At 42.6% G+C, this 18,221-nt stretch overlaps 2 protein-coding genes across 5 annotated transcripts in view; one reads left to right on the top strand and one right to left on the bottom strand.

Annotated features, from left to right (window-relative positions):
• Nucleotides 1-7,327, bottom strand: part of LOC108537025 (phenylalanine--tRNA ligase, mitochondrial-like) — a 543,711-nt gene extending 536,384 nt beyond the window's left edge. The window contains exon 1 of the mRNA XM_017884141.1: nt 7,275-7,327. The gene's annotated coding sequence lies outside the window, so the exon portion shown is untranslated. The remainder of the gene's footprint in view (nt 1-7,274) is intronic.
• A 349-nt stretch (nt 7,328-7,676) lies between these two features.
• Nucleotides 7,677-18,221, top strand: part of LYRM4 (LYR motif containing 4) — a 172,909-nt gene continuing 162,364 nt past the window's right edge. The window contains exon 1 of one of the 4 annotated variants that reach the window (XM_017884142.1): nt 7,677-7,990. In XM_017884142.1, coding sequence (XP_017739631.1) covers nt 7,905-7,990 — 86 coding nt within the window. In that variant the 5' untranslated portion in view covers nt 7,677-7,904. The remainder of the gene's footprint in view (nt 7,991-18,221) is intronic. The other 3 variants (XM_017884144.1, XM_017884145.1, XM_017884143.1) reach the window with 3 other exon arrangements.

Below are 18,221 nucleotides of genomic sequence, written 5' to 3'. Positions count from 1 at the left end.
CAAAAGAACAAACTTGGAGGCATCACGCTACCTGACTTCAAACTACACTACAAGGCTACAGTAACCAAAACAGCATGGTACTGGTACCAAAACAGGATTATAGACCAATGGTACAGAACAGAGCCCTCAGAAATAATACCACACATCTACAACCATCTGATCTTTCACAAACCTGACAAAAACAAGAAATGGGGACAGGATTCCCTATTTAATAAATGGTGCAGGGAAAACTGGCTAGCCATATGTAGAAAGCTGAAACTGGATCCCTTCCTTATACCTTATACAAAAATTAATTCAAGATGGATTAAAGACTTTTAAATGTTAGACCTAAAACCATAAAAACCCTAGAAGAAAACCTAGGCAATACCATTCAGGACATACGCATGGGCAACTTCATGTCTAAAACACCAAAAGCAGTGGCAACAAAAGCCAAAATTTACAAATGAGATCTAACTAAACTAAAGAGCTTCTGCACAGCAAAAGAAACTACTATCAGAGTGAACAGGCAACCTACAGAATGGGAGAAAATTTTGCAATCTACCCATCTGACAAAGGGCTAATATCCAAAATCTACAAAGAACTTAAACAAATTTACAAGAAAAAATCAACCCCATCAAAAAGTGGGTGAAGGATATGAACAGATACCCTCAAAAGAAGACATTTATGCAGCCAATAGACACATGAAAAAATGCTCATCATCACTGGCCATCAGAGAAATGCAAATCAAAACCACAACGAGATACCATCTCACACCAGTTAGAATGGTGATCAGTGGTGGAGAGGACATGGAGAAATAGGAACACTTTTATACTGTTCGTGGGAGTGTAAACTAGTTCAACATTGTGGAAGACAGTGTGGCGATTCTTTTTTTTTTTTTTGAGACGGAGTCTCGCTCTGTCTCCCAGGCTGGAGTGCAGTGGCGCAAACTGGGCTCACTGCAAGCTCCGCCTCCCAGGTTCACGCCATTCTCCTGCCTCAGCCTCTCAAGTAGCTGGGACTACAGACGCCCGCCACCACACCTGGCTAATTTTTTTTGTATTTTTTTAGTAGAGACGGGGTTTCACCGTGTTAGCCAGGATGGTCTCGATCTCCTGACCTCGTGATCCACCCGCCTCAGCCTCCCAAAGTGCTGGGATTACAGGCGTGAGCCACTGCGCCCGGCCTGGACTCTTCTTTTCATGGCAAAGCTCCTAGAAGAGAGAAAACAAACTCTAAATAAATAATAGCTATCATTACAATAAGCTGTAGCTAGTTTGATTAATAAATCATTCTAAAATATCCAGACAATATGAAAGCATTATTCCTAAAATACTGGTCCCTCATAAGCAGCAAAAAAGAAAGAATGAAAGTGATCTGTAACAGATTACAACAAATCACACTGTCAAAGAATTCTCATGTTGGTCTGGGTTTGTAGTATGAAAAGATGGTTTCTTTCCTTTACAATGAAAGGAAGTAATGCGTTTTTTTTTTTTTTTTTTTTTTAAAACCTCTAGAAATAACTGACATTTGATATACTTTACACAAAATAAATTGTCAATTTTATTGTGACTGCCCACAAATACGGGAACCCTTAGCCTCCAATCAATGAAGCTAGAGTGTCTGGTCGCAACATATCATAGCTTTCAAGATTTCTCAAAACAGAGAACAGATTTTCGTAAGTATATCTGAAAAGAGCTTCTACAGAAATGCGAGTCTCAGAAAGTCCCCCAGGAGGAAATGTCTCACATACACACATAAATAGACAACCTAAAAAAGCACTAAGTCTTTTCAAAGAAATGTTAATAGAATAAAATGTAAATTTATCTTAAATAACTAAAAAGCTAGTACAAAATCAACACTTGAGATTCCCAGAATATTTATAATATTTCCAATACAAACCAGTTAGCTTTACAAATAAGTGAGAATCCAACTAAATTAAAATTCAAATCTGACTAAAATTTACCCATGTTATCCAAGAAAAATCAAAAAACTTCAAATTCCTGAAGCCGGTGCTTTATCTGTGACGCAGTGTTGCATCATGGCTAGACAGATCACATCTCAGGCCAAGGCCCACCCTAGCTACTTTCCAGTTGTCTGACGCTGGCTAAATAAACTCTCAGCTTCATTTTTTTTTTCTTTATTTTATTTTATTTTATTGAGATGGGGTCACGTTATGTTTCCCAGGCTGGCCTCAAACTCCCAAGCTCAAGTGATCCTCCTGCCTTGGCCTTCCACAATGCTGGGATTACAGATGTGAGCCAACACACCTGGGCAGCTTCACTTATCTTAAATGGAGATCACAGCTCTTCCATCAGGTCATGGAAAGATTAACTCAAGTCCTATCAGTATTCAGTTCATCTTGTGCCTAAAACATACGAAAGCCGATGTATTAACTTTCCACGGGATCTCCCTGTTCTCACCCTCATGCACTCTACAGCTCTGGCCAAAGCCTTCTGCAGGTTATGATTGTTTTTTCTTAGATCTCAATCAGGGTTTCTCCTTCATCCTTTCAAGGTAAAGGGCTACAGTAGCCATCTTACAACCACACTCACACATTTAAATCCTTCCATTCCTTTCAAGGCCCAGGAGAAACTTAAATCCTCTCAAGCCCAACACAAACACTACCTCCTCCATGAAGCCCCCTAATTCCTTCAGGTCAATGTTTCTCAGCCCTGGCTATACCCAATCATGGAGGGAATTTTTTAAAAAATTAGACAAAATTCTCTGAAGCCTGGGCCTTAGCCATGCTGTTGGTCTGAGGTGTGGCCCAAGCATCAGGGAAGGAAGTGACCTCTCCCCTGCACTGAGACCCCACAACGCTTCACCAGCCCTTTCCTTGCAGCACTTTGTACAGGATGGTGGAAAAGTTATTGCAGTTTTGACCATTAAAAGTAACGGTCAAAACCGCAGCTACTTTTGCACCAACCTAATACCTCATTTTAATCATATACAAATGCATTTAAACTATAAAGTTCTGGAAAACAGGATCAGTGTTTGATTTATATATCACCCTCAAGTTATCACAAGAACAGTAACTTGAATTGCTAGGCTGCCAGCTATCTCTTGAATGCACAGGTAAATAAATAACATTTCAGTGCCCCTGGAATATAGGATTCAAATTCATGATCTGAAACAAAAGGTTATCAGTAGCCGAATAAATAAATAATCTCCATTTCAACAGCTCAGCTGTTAAGTTCTACTTATATGACTCAGCCAATGCCAAAGGGAAAAAATAATTCATTCCAGAGAGAGAGACAACATCACTAAAATAAAGGTAGTACAGGGCTAAACACTTCAGTGCCCCTCCCTTCCCACCTCCTAGCATTCTAAAACACTCAGAGTTCTCCAAATAGATCAAGCACCCTTCTTCCTCCATGATCGGAATACACACTGCAAGCTTCAACCACATTCCTCATCTGGCTCTTCCTTCTCATTCTGGAAACACCTTCTACGATGGAAAGTCTTCCCTTAGGTGAAAGTCCTGGCTCAATATTCCTCTTCCGTATTCCTTTAGTGTTTGCTAATATTACTCATATCACAGCAACTGTCAAAAATAAATTATTGGCCAAGTGCCATGACTCACAACTATCATCTGAGCTCTTTGGGAGGCCAAGACAGGAGAGGCACTGAGGAGTTTGAGACCACCCTGGACATCATAGTAAAATCTCATCTCTACCAAAAAAAAAAAAACTTAAAAATTTGTCAGGCATGGTGGCATGAGCCTATAGGCCTAGCTACTCAGGAAGCTGAGAGAGGAAAATCACTTCAGCACGGGAGTTTGAAGTTACAACGAGATACGATCGCACCACTGCACTCCAGCTTAGTAAACAGAGCGAGGCCCTGTCTCTATAAAATAAATTATTGTTTGGCGTATCTAGTCACATACAAGTTTCTTAGGGGTGGGGAGGCTCTCATCACTGTAACTATATCGTCTTATATAACATATGGTACTCATGGGCTGGGCGCGGTGGCTTGCGCCTGTAATCCCCACACTTTGGGAGGCCCCGGCAGGTGGATCACCTGAGGTCAGGGGTTCAAGACAAGCCTGGACAACATGGTGAAACTCCATCTCTACTGAAAATACAAAAAATTAGCTGGCCAAGATTGCACTATTGCACTGTAGCCTGAGCAACAAGAGTGACACTCTCTCAAAAAAAAAAAAAGAAAGAAAAGAAAAACCATAATCTATAGTACTCAGGAAGTGTTCAATAAATGCTGAAGGAATGAATGAATGAGGAAAAAGGCTTCAGTTTGTTCATCTGTACAAACGAATGAGTTGATATCTAAGGTCTTTCCCCTTCATGTTCTATTAAAATGAAGATCAATGTATAATACTTGGATTCATGTGTGGTGTAGAATAATTTCTTTTTTTTTTTTTTTTTTTGGTAGACAGGGTCTCACTCTATTGCCCAGGCTACAGTGCAGTAGTGTGATCATGGCACAATGCAGCCTCAACCTCCAGGGCTCAAGCAATCCTCCCACCTCAGCCTCCCAAGTAGCTGGGACTACAGGCACATGCCACCGCACCCAGCTAATTTTTGTATTTTTTGTGTAGAGATGAGGTTTCGCTATGATGTATTTTTTGTATAGATGGGGTTTTGCCATGTTGCCCAGGCTGGTCTCAAACTCCTGGGCTCAAGTAATCCATTTACCTCAGCCTCCTAAAGTGCTGGGATTACAGGTGTGAGCCACCATATCCAGCTGAATAATTTCTAAATAATATCATAAATTACTACTACTATACAAATTTTACTTTATACATCATTTTGATATTTAAGCTTAAGGACAGCAAATTGTTGTGACACTGTTTATTATGATTAGAGAAATTTCTCTTCACAAAGCATTAAGTGGTCATTGATAACCCTAATTTTAATAGAAGGTAATAAATGATCTTACATAAAGAACTACAGGTAGTCGGTGACTTTCGATAAACGAATACTAAAGAAATTTTTATGTTTTGATGCCTAAATGGTACCTCCTACTTTACAGATATTCGCTAAGAAAAATTTCAACCCAGAATAGAATGCATATTAAAGGATATATGTGTAAGGTCCATTCTTCAGCTTCTGGCCCAATTCTACTTACAATCTCAAATAGAGGTTTGTTTGTTTGTTTGTTTTTACGTAATCTCCGCAGTGAAGATGTGCAAAAGTGAGATGTAGCTTCGGAATGATTATTTTCTTTTAGTTTCTCCAAGCAATGATGTCCAACACATTGGTAAACCATTTTAAATAAAATAATGAGGTATTTTTGTGAAGACTTGGCTCAGAATTAACTGAGAAGCTATCACTTTCCTAACTGCAACCATTGCTCATACTAACGGAGGACTAAGCTACCCAAACTATTTAAACTATACATATTTATTTGGAAAAGTTTTATGTGATTACAACAAAGTTGAGTCATTTAGATATACCATATACATTAATGATTAAATTCCTTGATAATTAGGTAGAAACAATTGTATATAGTAATTATTCCAACTTTACTCTCAAAAGCAAAATATAATGTAATCCTTGCTATTTTTAAACAAGCCAAAATAATCTTCAAGTTTTTCCTTTTCACTCTGATAGCATTCTCTATCAGCAACTTGCATTAATGTTGCAGCTTTGAGGTGCCGCATATCATTTCATATCACCAGCACACAACAGTGTATCAAGAGAAATCAGCTCTGAATCTTACTCTGTAACAATGTGCAATTGCCTTGGTCTTGGATCCTTTAAGAAATACCAAAGGGAAAACTCAAAAAAGTCTTTTCAATAAACTCGAGGCTAGATTTGCTCAATGACCTGACCAACCAGGAAGTAATAGAAGTTTTGCTATCCCGTTGAAAAAAAAAACAAAAAAACAAAAACAAAATCACAGACATGAGATTGTCAAGAAGTCAGGGAGGAGACCTAAAGGTATCTTAATAAAAGTATTTTCTCTTCAGTGCCTTTTAAAAAATGTCACTGCATCAGGATTAATAAGAATATCTGGATGCAAAGACACCAGGTTGCAAGTACACTAAAGAATGGTAAGGTCAGAGAAGTGTTTCCTGCCTTTAAAGTTCCTGAAAATAGAGGCTAGGCGTGGTGGCTCACGCCTGTAATCCCAGCACTTTGGGAGGTTGAAGCAGGCGAATCACAAGGTCAGGAGTTCGAGACCAGCCTGACCAACATGGTGAAACCCCATATCTACTAAAAATACAAAAATTAGCTCGGCAAGGTAGCGCGCGCCTGTAATCCCAGCTATTCGGGAGGCTGAGGCAGGAGAATAGTTTGAACCCGGGACGCGGAGGTTTCAGTGAGTCCGAGATCCTGCCACTGCACTCCAGCCTGGGCGACGGAGAGTGACTCCATCTCAAAAAATAAATAAATAAATAAATAAATGGGAAAAAATTAAAAAGTTCCTGAAAATATCAAGTTGCTTAGATATACAGCAGGTTTATCGTTTTAAGACCAAATACACTAAAGCAGATGAGAACACAACCGTGACCAAGTGGTTGGGAGAAAGATGGATTTTAATGCAAAGTTGTTTTGTTTTTACGCATAAGATACTCCTCGCTGTGCTCGAGTGCGGAAAGGCGTGGTTCTTCCTAAGGTTGATTACATAAAGCAAGATTCCAAAAACAAGAAAAGTGCTTTGCAAACACAGTAACTAGAACTGGCTGAAGCTTCCAGCGTCCAGTCCCATGCTCAAAGATCAGAACAAGCAACTTTATCCACCACTTTCATAAAATGATTTTAAAAAGTTGAAGTCTTCTGAAGAAAGCCATGGTTGAAAACTTGCTCCGCTTCTTGGAGAACGCCTAAAGCCCTAATGGGCTCTAATTATTCTCCAAAGTCTACAGCCCAAGCTGCATTGTACGCATTTATTAGATTACAAAACCACCGGGACTCTTCACTCAAAAGCAAACACATCCGGAAGGAGGAAAAAATCCATGGCCAATGTAACCCCCTAACCACACGAACCGCCCACGTCGTACCCCAGGCTGCAACGAGGTCGGCACTCACCCACCGCTCGCCCGGGAAACCCAGACCCAGGTGTTTCAAAATCAGAAGCACGACAGGCTCGTTGGCTCTCACGGGCAAGAATCTTAAACCCCAACTTCAGAGATACCCGTGCACGCCGGGCGCTGCCATTTTGACAGAAAGCGGGCCTTGCCCCGGAGGCCCCTACGCAGGTTGCCCTGAGCAGAGCCGGAGTGCCACGGAACCCCTGTCTCATCACCTCCACACCCAGACGTCGCATCCCCCGGCCCAAGGAATGCCAAGAAACCCCACCCTGCCGACCCTGATCGGGCGAAGTTAAGTCACCCTTGAAATCCCGCAAGGTCTCTCAGGCAGCGCCGAGGGCGGCCGCAGCCAGCATGGGCGGGGCATCGGCTGTCAGGGGCGGGGCGTCGACGCGGCGGCCTTCGGTAACCGGGGCAACGCGGCCTTCTAAAGGTTCAAAGGCGCGCTGCGCCCCGAAACACAAATGTCTCCGCCAAGACCCCGGACGGTTCGCAAAGGCTCTCCGTGATGCAACTGCACGTCCCTCGAATGCCCGGGACTCCAATATCCGTCCCCCAGGACCTTGGCTGGATGCACTGGCGGCCGGACCTCTTAGTTCCTCGCCCTCCCGCCGCGTGGAGTGGCTGCTGGATCCCGAGCCTCCCGGCGGGGGCGGAGGCGGGAGCGGGGCGGGGCGGAGGCATCTCCTTCCCTGCACCGCCCCCTTAGCTGCCCCGAGCCCTGCCTTCGCCGGCCCCCGAAGCGGCGCGGGACTCCCGGCGCCGTCTGCGGTACTCAGGGATGCCCGCTTAGGCTTAGGACCGGCCCGCTGGCAAGGTCGAGCCGCTGCATTTTATTTCGTGCGTGGTTTCTGCACAGGCTGGAGTTCCGAGGTTGGGTCGTACTTGGGACCTCGGCGAAGAGGACCCGTTAATTTTTTTTCTTTTCAAAATGGCAGCCTCCAGTCGCGCACAAGTGTTAGATCTGTACCGGGCGATGCTGAGAGAGAGCAAGCGTTTCAGCTCCTACAATTACAGGTGACCCAGCGGGCACCGGGGACCGGGGGTCAGGGGCCGGGAACCGGGGATGCGGGTTGCCGCGGAATGTCCCCGGGAGCTGGGAGCCACTGTCCTGCGCCGGCGTCCGCGAGGCAAGGACCGGGCTCCGCCATCGAAAAGCGTGCTCTTACCTACAGGTGTGGCCTCTGAGACCTCGGGGAGGAGCCCTTGTTTCTATCAGGGCAGACGTTCATGTCCTGTGACGTTTTTCCCCTGAAGACTATCTTGGTAGCCGTTCTAGGAGCATGATTAGTGTTATGTTTCTGCAGAAGAGAAAAAAAGGATGGAAATCAGCCATTGGTGAAGTTAAGGCCAATGTGTTGCATATGTAAAAACTTCCCTTGAGCTGGAAGAGTTGAGAGTGGAAGTGGCCAGTGAGTTGCACACAGCGACAAAGCTGAAGGCACACTCTAACACCTCCCTAAAATTTCCTAGGTGTCGTAATGAGGTCTTTTGGTTGCAAGAATCAAATCTATTCTATTTAGGGTACGGTGGAAACGCGTAGCGGTAAAGGAAAAAGCGTCTCAAGCTTTGGAGCTGAAACCTGTTTATCCTGGCTCACCGGACAGAGATCCCGGTTACTGGACCTTGACAGCAGAATACTGAGGGCCTAAACTCTTACATCTTTAATATAACACATTCACTTTTCCCCCACGCCTCCCCACTTCCCTATTTGCCTCTGAGTCTTTTATTGTTACTCTTTGTATGTTTTTTGTAATTCAGAGCCTCTGCTTTCACAGTGTTGCTGGTTGTGACCCATCATTTTCTTAGGGATTCTCTCTCTGCATTTTTTTTAAGTTTGTTTTTTGTTTTGTTTTGTTTTTACTAACTACCTGCTCCTCTCTGAGTTTGAGCCGTATTTCCCTGAGAAAGAATCTGGATCAACTCATCTCTTTACCCCAAGCCTCCCTTAGGTGACTGGCCAGACTGGATTGGATGTCAAAAGAGCAGAGCCTACCCTTGGAACACATCTGGTTAGGTAGGCCCCCCTCCACCAGGTGTGTGAGCTGGCAGGCCCTGAGATGGGTCTGCCCAGTACAACCTCTGTCAGAGGACAGGAACACTAAGCCTCTTAAGCAATAATTCTCTAATTTTAGAAACCCGCCTGGAAAATATACTCACCCTGCAAATTTGAAAACACCATCTGGGTCATGCCACTGAGGTTGTATCCACCCAGTTAACTGGTTAAATTTCATGGGAGAGATTGATTTTACTTAATGACTTTGACTTTGGAGGATAAAGAATGTAATAATAGGCATACTGGTGGAATTTTAGCAAGAATTAACCGAACATCTAGCACCAAGTACTTAACCTCTGTTGAGGAAACACATGAAATATGCAAGTTAAATAAATGGAAACCATTTGATTTCACCATAGTCTGGAGTAAGATAGTTTGTCATAAAGCCTACTCAGGATACACAAGGACTTGGAATCAGTAGGCAGTTCACACTGGCAGGGAGAGTCTTATGTGAGAGCACGTAGGAAAGTCAAGGTGGAGTCCTCGAAGACTGTAACTTGGACGAGTTACTCAATCTCTATTTCAGTTTTCTTGTTTATGGAATAGACTGTTGGACTAGACAATCTCTAAGGACCCTTCCGTTTCTGAAATTGTTTGGAAATGATTTATGAGCAAATGAGGCCCAAGTGTTTTCAAATGAGTAATTGCCAGCTGAAGAGGAAAATCACGAAACTCAACAGGAAAATCTTTCAGAGTTAAGGAAATCATTCAAGGCTGGACCTGAAAGGCAGAAAATTGAAAATGGGTTTCAGTGTGGGCAACTGTAAGGTCATATGCGTTCAGAAAATAATTGGTCAAATTATACTTTATAAGCATATACTTTTAAGCTGAATTTATTATCCAAATATAAATATATTATCCAAAGGAGTCTGGTAATCATTTTATACTGTTGCCTGAGATCATGGACCTAAAAACCTAGATTCCTGCTACTATTACCTCCCTAGATAAACTTACTTGTTATAAATTATGCCTTTCTTTTACATTAAGGCTGTGTCTTGTGAATTTCAAGCACAGTCCCTTCCTCCTTTCTAATCTCAGCAGGTGTTTGTCACTAATGGCAAATCAGTGGCAACACAACATCCACTCTCAATTCTGTGTACTACTGCTATCTTATGTTCTTCACGTCTATTAACATATTTGTTTTGACAATAATCTTGTGAGGTAGGTACTATTTTTATTACCCTGTAAGGCAGCTGAGGCACAGGGAGGTTAAGTTACCTATCAAAACTAACACAGGTAGTGCTGAATAAGTAATCAAAAGTAGACTAGTAAACATGTTTTAATGACCTGCGAATTGTGGTGCCTAAAGTAATTGGAGTAGTGAGATAAATACTTTGGAACTCTCTTGCAAGACCTATAATATAGGCCACTTTTTGATAGCAGGAGCCCTGTCTGCTCCTCCAGTCTCAGCCCAGGTCCCACGTGTGCATCCTGTCCACTGTCATCATCTGTTGCAGTTTCCTAAATGTGCCACGTCCTCTTGGGCCTCCAGGCCTTTGCAAGTGCTGTTATATCCAGCAGGACCTTTATCCTGTCTAGATAAAGTGCCTCCTCTTCCTTCAAGATTCAGCTCAATTGTGACCTTCTCTGAACGAAAGTTTTCCCAACTCTCTTCATCCCACAGCCTCCACTCCCATCCCTCCCGCCACCCAAACAGGTCTCATTGCTGTGTGTCGTTCTTTTACCTCAGTGCTTCTACAAAACTTCTCTGAAGCATACTTTGCCTAGTGCTATACCATAGCAGTCCCCAACCTTCTTGGCACCAGGAACCAGTTTCATGGAAGATGACTTTTCCATGGACCGGGTCAAGGGAGGGTTTCAAGATAAAACTGTTCCACCTCAGATCATTAGACATTAGATTCTCATAAGGAGCATGCAACCTACATCGCTTGCATGCACAATTCACAATAGGTGCACCTACGAGAATCTAATGCCACAGCTGATATGACAGGAGATGGAGCTCAGGCCATGATGCGCACTTACCTACCACTCAATTGCTGTGTGGCCTGGTTCTTAATAGGCCACAGACCAGTACTGACAGGTCTATGGCCCCGGGGTTGGGGACCCCTGCTATACCAGGCCCTGGAGAGAGAAAGTTGAGATTTTTGAGTTAAGCTAGGCACCTGTTATCAATGGTGTTACAGGCCTATGTGGGACACAGGTACAGAGATAGTTACCACAGACTGGGTTAAGTGCTGTGACAGAAGAATGCACAGGGTGTAGAATCTAGAAGGCCTCCCAAGGGGTTACGCTGAATCAAAGGCATGAAGCAGCGTGGTGTGCTCAGGCAGGCAAACAGCACAGCACTGCCAGAGAGAGAAGTATGATACAGGGGGTGACAAGAAGGCACTGAGGTTGGAGAGGGCCACTGATTTGAGGGTCTGGGGACTGTGCTGAGGACCCTGGATTTTACCCTTAGCTCACAGGCAGCCACTAACATGATGTGACCACGTTTGCATTTTTTGATAGATCACTCTGGCAGCATTGTAGAAGATGATTTTGAGGGGCCGAGAACATCAAATGGGAGTTGATTACAGCAGTGCAGAGTAGAGATTAGGACGCTAGTAAGGACCGGAATAGTGGAAGATAGAGAAAAATGTTGTATTTGAGAAATCATTACAAGGGAAAATTGTTAGAACTCGAATGATTGGATTGAGGACTAAGGAAGAAGAGAAGCCAAGCAAAATTTAGAATGGCATCCAGGTTTCTGGTGAAGCTAAAGCACAGAGAGGGTGAATTTAAACTTGCACATTTAACTGACATAGGTAATGCAGAACTAGCTGGTCTTGTGGAGAAAGGGTTTTTTAGTTCATTTTTAGGGTATCCTGGGTGTGAATTTCCCCTGGGATGCCCAGCAGTGGTAGTTAGTCACAGGGCTCTCAGGCTCAGAGGAGTGGTCAGCACTGCAGTAGTCAGCAACAGCAACTCTGTGTGACCCCGAGCAAGTCACATCATTCTCTGTTCTGTAGTTTTTTCATAAAATGAGAGTCATAATTGATCCATCTCACACAGTGTGAAAAGGTCCTGAGACCAGTAAGTTTAAGAACCACATTTTTTTTTTTCCAGTTGAAATCTTGCCCTTGTTGCCCAGGCTGGAGTGCAATGGCATGATCTTGGCTCACTGCAACCTCCACTTCCCGAGTTCAAGCGATTCTCCTGCCTCAGCCTCCCGAGTAGCAGGGATACAGGCACCTGCCACTGTGCCTGGCTAATTTTTGTATTTTTAGTAGAGACGGGGTTTCACCGTGTTGGCCAGGTTGGTCTTGAACTCCTGACCTAAGGTGATCTGCCCACGTCAGCCTCCCGAAGTGCTAGGATTACAGATGTGAGCCACCACGCCTGGCCAAGAACCACATTCTTAAACTTTGTCTTCTTGGCTCTTCTTCAGCCAACTCCTTCAATTTTGATGTTCCCTAGAATAGCATCTGTAGCCACTAATTTTCTCACCTTAAACTAGGATTTCTCAATCTTGGCATGACCAACCTTTTGGGCCAACTAATTCTTTGTTAATGGGGGCTGTAGTCAGCACCACTCTTGTGAGTTAATGCACATCAAGTCCCTGGTACAGAATAGGTACTTGATAAGTGGAATTATCATAAGTCAAATTAAAACCTAGATATTAGATGAATTATCTAGGAATACTATTTAGGTTAGTAGTTCTCATCCTGGGGTGATTTTATTTGACAATATCTGAAGACATTTTTGGTTGCCACAACTTGGAAAGGGGATGCTAGGCGTCTGAGGCCAGGGATGCACAGGGGACAGCGTCTGAGGCCAGGGATGCACGGGGGACGGTGTCTGAGGCCAGGGATGCACAGGGGACAGCCCCCATTGACAAAGAATTAGCTGGCCCAAAGGGTTGGTCATACCAAGATTGAGAAATCCTAGTTTAAGGTGAGAAAATTAGTGGCTACAGATGCTATTCTAGGGAACATCAAAATTGAAGGAGTTGGCTGAAGAAGAGCCAAGAAGACAAAGTTTAAGAATGTGGTTCTTCAACTTAACTGGTATTAGATCTTTTACATTCTTAAATATTACTGAGGACCCCAAAAAGCTTTCGTATATGTGGGACATATTTATCATATTAGAAAAAAAAAAAAAGCTTTTAAAAACACCTATTTTAAAATGACGAAATCCATTATCTTAAATAATGCTTTTATGAAGAATAACCATTTTTCCTCCCCCTAAATTAGCAGATTGATAGTTTGACACCTGTGCACGTCTCTTTCATGTTTGGCTTAATAGAAGACAACTGGGTGCTTATATTTGTTGCTACCTACAATTTGTTGCTATATCATGTGTCACTTAGTATCTAGTAACTTCCCCTATATGCTCATAAAAGAATGCAATGTCTTCCTGATAACTATGAAAATGGTTTTCCTGGTGGATCCCTGCAAGGTCTCAGGGACCCCCACCTGGTCTCTTGGCTAACTACTGTAGGGTTTAAGAAATGGGAGGATCCCAAGTAAAGAGTAGTGGTGCAGAAGTCAAGATAGTCATATGTTTGGGGAAGGTAGCTGTGGCCAGCAGTGTAGCTTGTCTAAGCATATCCAGTTCATAAAGGGGGCAATGTAGAGACCTCTGGTACCATTACCAGAGCAGCATTGTTAGTCAAGGGGTTATGGCAGAACCCAGATTGTGGGGGTTGACACATGAATCAGAAGTGAGTAAATTGCTCCCATGAGTATAGATACCCCCTCTACCTCCCACCGGAATTCTGGTTAATGAAGCATGAAAGCAGATGACGGCTAGAGCAGGACCCTATGAGAGGTGAAAAGTGGCACCTGAGAGCACAACTGGACGGTATTTCGTTTTACATGAGTGGAATGAAGGAGAAGAGGGTAAGTTGGAGTATGAGAGGGTGGAAAGTTGAGTTTATGTGCCAAGCCTGACAGCCAGTTTCTGGGTAAAGCAGGAGATAAGCAGATGTTGAGGAAGCACCTGTTCTTACCTTTATTAGGGCACATATCACACATACACAGTTAGCAGAAATTCTGTCTTATCACTGTTCCTAGTGCTTAGCGCAGTACCTATGTAGCAAGTTGGTGCAAAAGTAATTCTGGTTTTTGACCATAAATTTTAAATTGTTATAACTAGGCTCAACTGTATCTTTATTAATCAAAATAGGAACTATTACAATCAACACGTTTTTGCCAACAAGAAATAAGTTTATTCCTGTGGCATAAAAATCCATGCTTCGGGATTCTACAAACCCTTGGAAAGCATTTTCTTCATCCTGCTAGTCAAGGAAGCATTTTCCCTGCAAAAAGTTGTCGAGATGCTTGAAGAAGTGGAAGTTGGTTAGCGAGAAGTCAGATTAATATGGTGGATGAGGCCAGTTCGTTCAACTTGTGAAGCGTTGGTTTTGCGACAAGCAGCTGAGGGTCGTTATGGAGACAATTGGGCCATTTCTGTTGAGCAGTGCCGGCTGCAGGCATTGCCGTTCTCAGTGCGTCTCCCGGATTTGCTGAGCATATTTCTCAGATGAAACAGTTTTGCCGGGATTCGGAAAGCTGTGGTGGAGCACACCACCAGACAGTGAGCATGATCTTTTTTCGGTGCAAGTTTGGCTTTGGGAAGTGCTTTGGAGCTTCTCGGTCCAGCCGCTAAGCTGGCCGTCACCCGCTGTCGTATAAAATCCACTTTTCATCACACATCACAATCTGATCAAGAAATGGTTCCCTGTTGCATGGAATAAGAGAAGACAACACTTCATAATGACAATTTTTTTTCTTTTTTTGCTCAGTCATGAGGCACCCACTTATCGAAGTTTTTCACCTTTGCAATTTGCTTCAAATTGAATGACCATCAAATGGTCAACATTGAGTTCTTTGGCAACTTATTGGGTAGCTGTAAGGGGCTGAGTTTCCATGATTGCTCTCAATTGATTGGTGATGACTTCCAATGGCCGGCCACTAGGCTCCTCATTTTCAAGGCTCTCATCTCCTTTGCAGAACTCCTTGAACCACCACAGCACTGTACGTTCGTTAGCAGTTCCTAGGCCAAATGCATTGTCACAAGTTGTCTCCGCTGCTTTTTGACCCATTTTGAGCTCAAATAAGAAAATTGCTCAAATGTGCTTTTTGTCTGACATCATTTCCATAGTCTAAAATAAACATAAACAGCAAGTCATTAGCAAAAAAAAAAAAAAAAAACAGAATTGCCCATTAAAATGATGTATAACATAACCACATTTATTCAAGAATGTATTCCAGTATCAAACAGTAAATTCCAACAATGCAAAAACCTCAGTTCCTTTTGCACCAACCTAATAAATATTCATTGTTGAAATGCAAGAGAAAATTGTATTCAGAGGTATCCCTCTTACAAATTAAGAAATATGTTATTGTAAAACTTAAGAAGAGGCTAAAGTGATGCCCAAATGTATATCAGATGTAGTGTCAGAACTCCCTAATTCTTCATCAGATATTTGAGTTTTTATTAATGTGTTATACACTAAGCATTGTGCAAAGAGCTGCAGATCAAAATGAGCCCCCTATTAAGGGTAAAAAATTACAAGCTCCCAAAGAAGTTTATCAGTGAAGTACAAAGGAAAGGCCGTAGAGAGGAGCTGGTCTCCTAAGTGCGAACTTAAAATTAGGAATGCTTTTGACCAGAAGTCATAGGAAGCCCTTACACAGGCTTAAGTAAGTTGGGGGCTTATTCTTCTCACATAGAAAAAGTCTAGAGGTATGTAGCTGCCAGAGCTTATTTAAAAGCTAGAAAACGTCAAGGTGTGTGTGAGTCTCAGTGTTCCTGTCATGCTTACGCCTGATGGTTGCAAACAGCTTTTGAAGCTCCAGATATATCCTTATTTAGTCAGGAAGAAGAAGGGCAATCAGCCAGGAAAGGGTAAAGCTTTCCAGGAGGACTCTGCTTTTGTCTCCCTGACCAAAACTTCATTACATTTCTATCACTAGGTAAACAACAGGCTGGAAAATTAGGATACAGCTATTCTAGCTTCTCTAGTGAAAAGACAGCAGAGAGACAATGGTGGGAAGAACTACTGGTCAGGCAACAGTCTGTGTCAGCCACAGAGGTGGACATGTGATGGAAGAGCATTCCAGGCAAAGACAGTAAGGCATGTGAAAAGTAAAATGCAAGGTGTGCATCAGAACCAGATGTGGATAACTGTGGCTGAAGCATTGGACTGAGCGAAATGCCATGATGTTAAGTGCTAGGTAAAATCCCCAGTAAGTAACAAAATAGGTCTCAAAGCAGAGTGAGGCATAGAAGGGGGAAGCAATTTGATTGGCCTCACAATTGGTCAAGGCACAGTGGGATTAGAAGGCCGCCTCACTCCCCATGGGTTGCTGCTTCCACAACCCCATCCTTTTCAGAAGAAACTTCCCGCACCTGTGCATCCTGTGACTAAGCCTGCAAAATCTGTAGAAACATCAACCCGAGGAAATTTATTTTCACAGTTCCTCCTTATAGGTGAAATGGTTAAACAGGCTCCCTAGTTTCATGAGTGGTGCGATTCCTAAGTCCTGATCAACCTAAGTACTGATCAACGTCAGATCTCGATTACTGTGTACTACACAACTGAATGAAACATTATTGATATCTGTGATTGCAGTCTTAATGAAGGGACTAAATAATGATTCATGTTTAGGAGTCTGTTTTCTTTTTGAGCCACTGGAACTCTTTAATATATTACCAGTTGCAATCCAGATTTATTGGCAAGCTGAGGAATTAGAACCATGAGCTCCTGGAATGGGAAACAGGCAGCCCTCTCACTCATCAAAGGATTTCTTTCACATGTTTTCCTTGTTGCGGATCTTTTAACAGTGACTACCACTTCCATCCTATGTGTCACTGATTGATCAAGAACGCTAGCATGAATGGTAATGATACAGTTTGGATGTTGTCTCCACCAAAATCTCATGCCAAAATGTAATCCCCAGTTTTGGAGGTGGAGCCTGGTGGAAAGTAGTTGGATCATGGGGGCAGATTTCTCATGAATAGTTTAGCACTGTCCCCCTTGGTACTGTCTTCACAATAATGAGTGAGTTCTCCTGAGATCCAGTTGTTTTAAAGTGTGTGGCATCTTATTCCTCGCTTGCTTGCTCCTGCTCTGGCATGAGATGTGCCTGCTCCCCCTTCACCTTCTGCCTTGATTATAAGCTTCCTGAGGCCTCCCCAAAAGCTGAGCAGATGCCAGCATCACAATTCCTGTACAGTCTGCAGAACTGTTAGCCAATCAAACCTCTTTTCTTCATAAATTATCCAGTCAAGTGAGAACAAACTAATTCAATATCAACCCTAATTTGAATAGTATTCCCAAGCACCTTTCACTTTGTAAAACAGGGCAGCTACAGTGAAAGCCTTAATGCCAAATATTCTTCCTCTTTGAGACAAATCAACAAATCCATTTCTTCCTAATATTTCTTGAAAACTCACAGTGTGTATGTGTGTGTGTGTGTGTGTGTGTGTGTGTGTGTGTGTGTGTTGCCACACTAGAACCTAGGAATAGGTAGAATACAAACACAAGATGGCCCTGCTGCTACAAGATTGTAGTATGGTTGGGCATATGAAATGTGCATATAAGGACAGCTCAAGAAACTCACAGAGGAAGCATGCAAATTGAAACAGTGCCCAAACAGTAGCGATTTGCAGAATGTAGTGGGGCTGAGGAGATACCTTGCATAATGATGTTTTGGCTGTCACATATCATATTACAGAAATATTTTTAAAATAACATTGTATTCTATTTTCAGCAGCCAAATAAGAGTTTTGCTCACTGTGAAATGTTGAACACATCATACATATCGGTAAAAATTGCTTTAACTCTTTGATTATACCATACATAAGAACATAGTAAAGGAAGGGAAAATTAAAAGAGAAAAAGACTGCTTTGTCAAATTTTCTCAGTTGTTTCCAAATCAGTTCTTACATTTGTTCTGAATTTATGTGACTGGATTTCATATAGAGCCTGTGGCACTACATTACAAAGAAGTATTGTTACCTGACCTCTTCAACAATGCACCACAGGCAACTAGAGGTAATTCATTTGTGCCTAAAAACAGTTTCTTAGACTTTTGAAAGATTATTCATTATTGTTAAATATGCTGGAGTTTCCCAAAAAATTTTTTTTTCTCTTACGTTGCTAAGTTCTGCCAGGTTTAATGATAATGGTTTCAAAAAATAAAAATAGTACAGTTAACTTAGAGTAGAAAATATTTTAGCCGG

This window comes from Rhinopithecus bieti, unplaced genomic scaffold, assembly GCF_001698545.2.
Source record: "Rhinopithecus bieti isolate Rb0 unplaced genomic scaffold, ASM169854v2 scaffold_14232, whole genome shotgun sequence".
In the NCBI taxonomy this organism is placed as follows: Eukaryota; Metazoa; Chordata; class Mammalia; order Primates; family Cercopithecidae; genus Rhinopithecus; species Rhinopithecus bieti.
The sequence above is the reverse complement of the archived record's forward strand: the minus strand, read 5'-3'. Positions and strand labels throughout refer to the sequence as shown.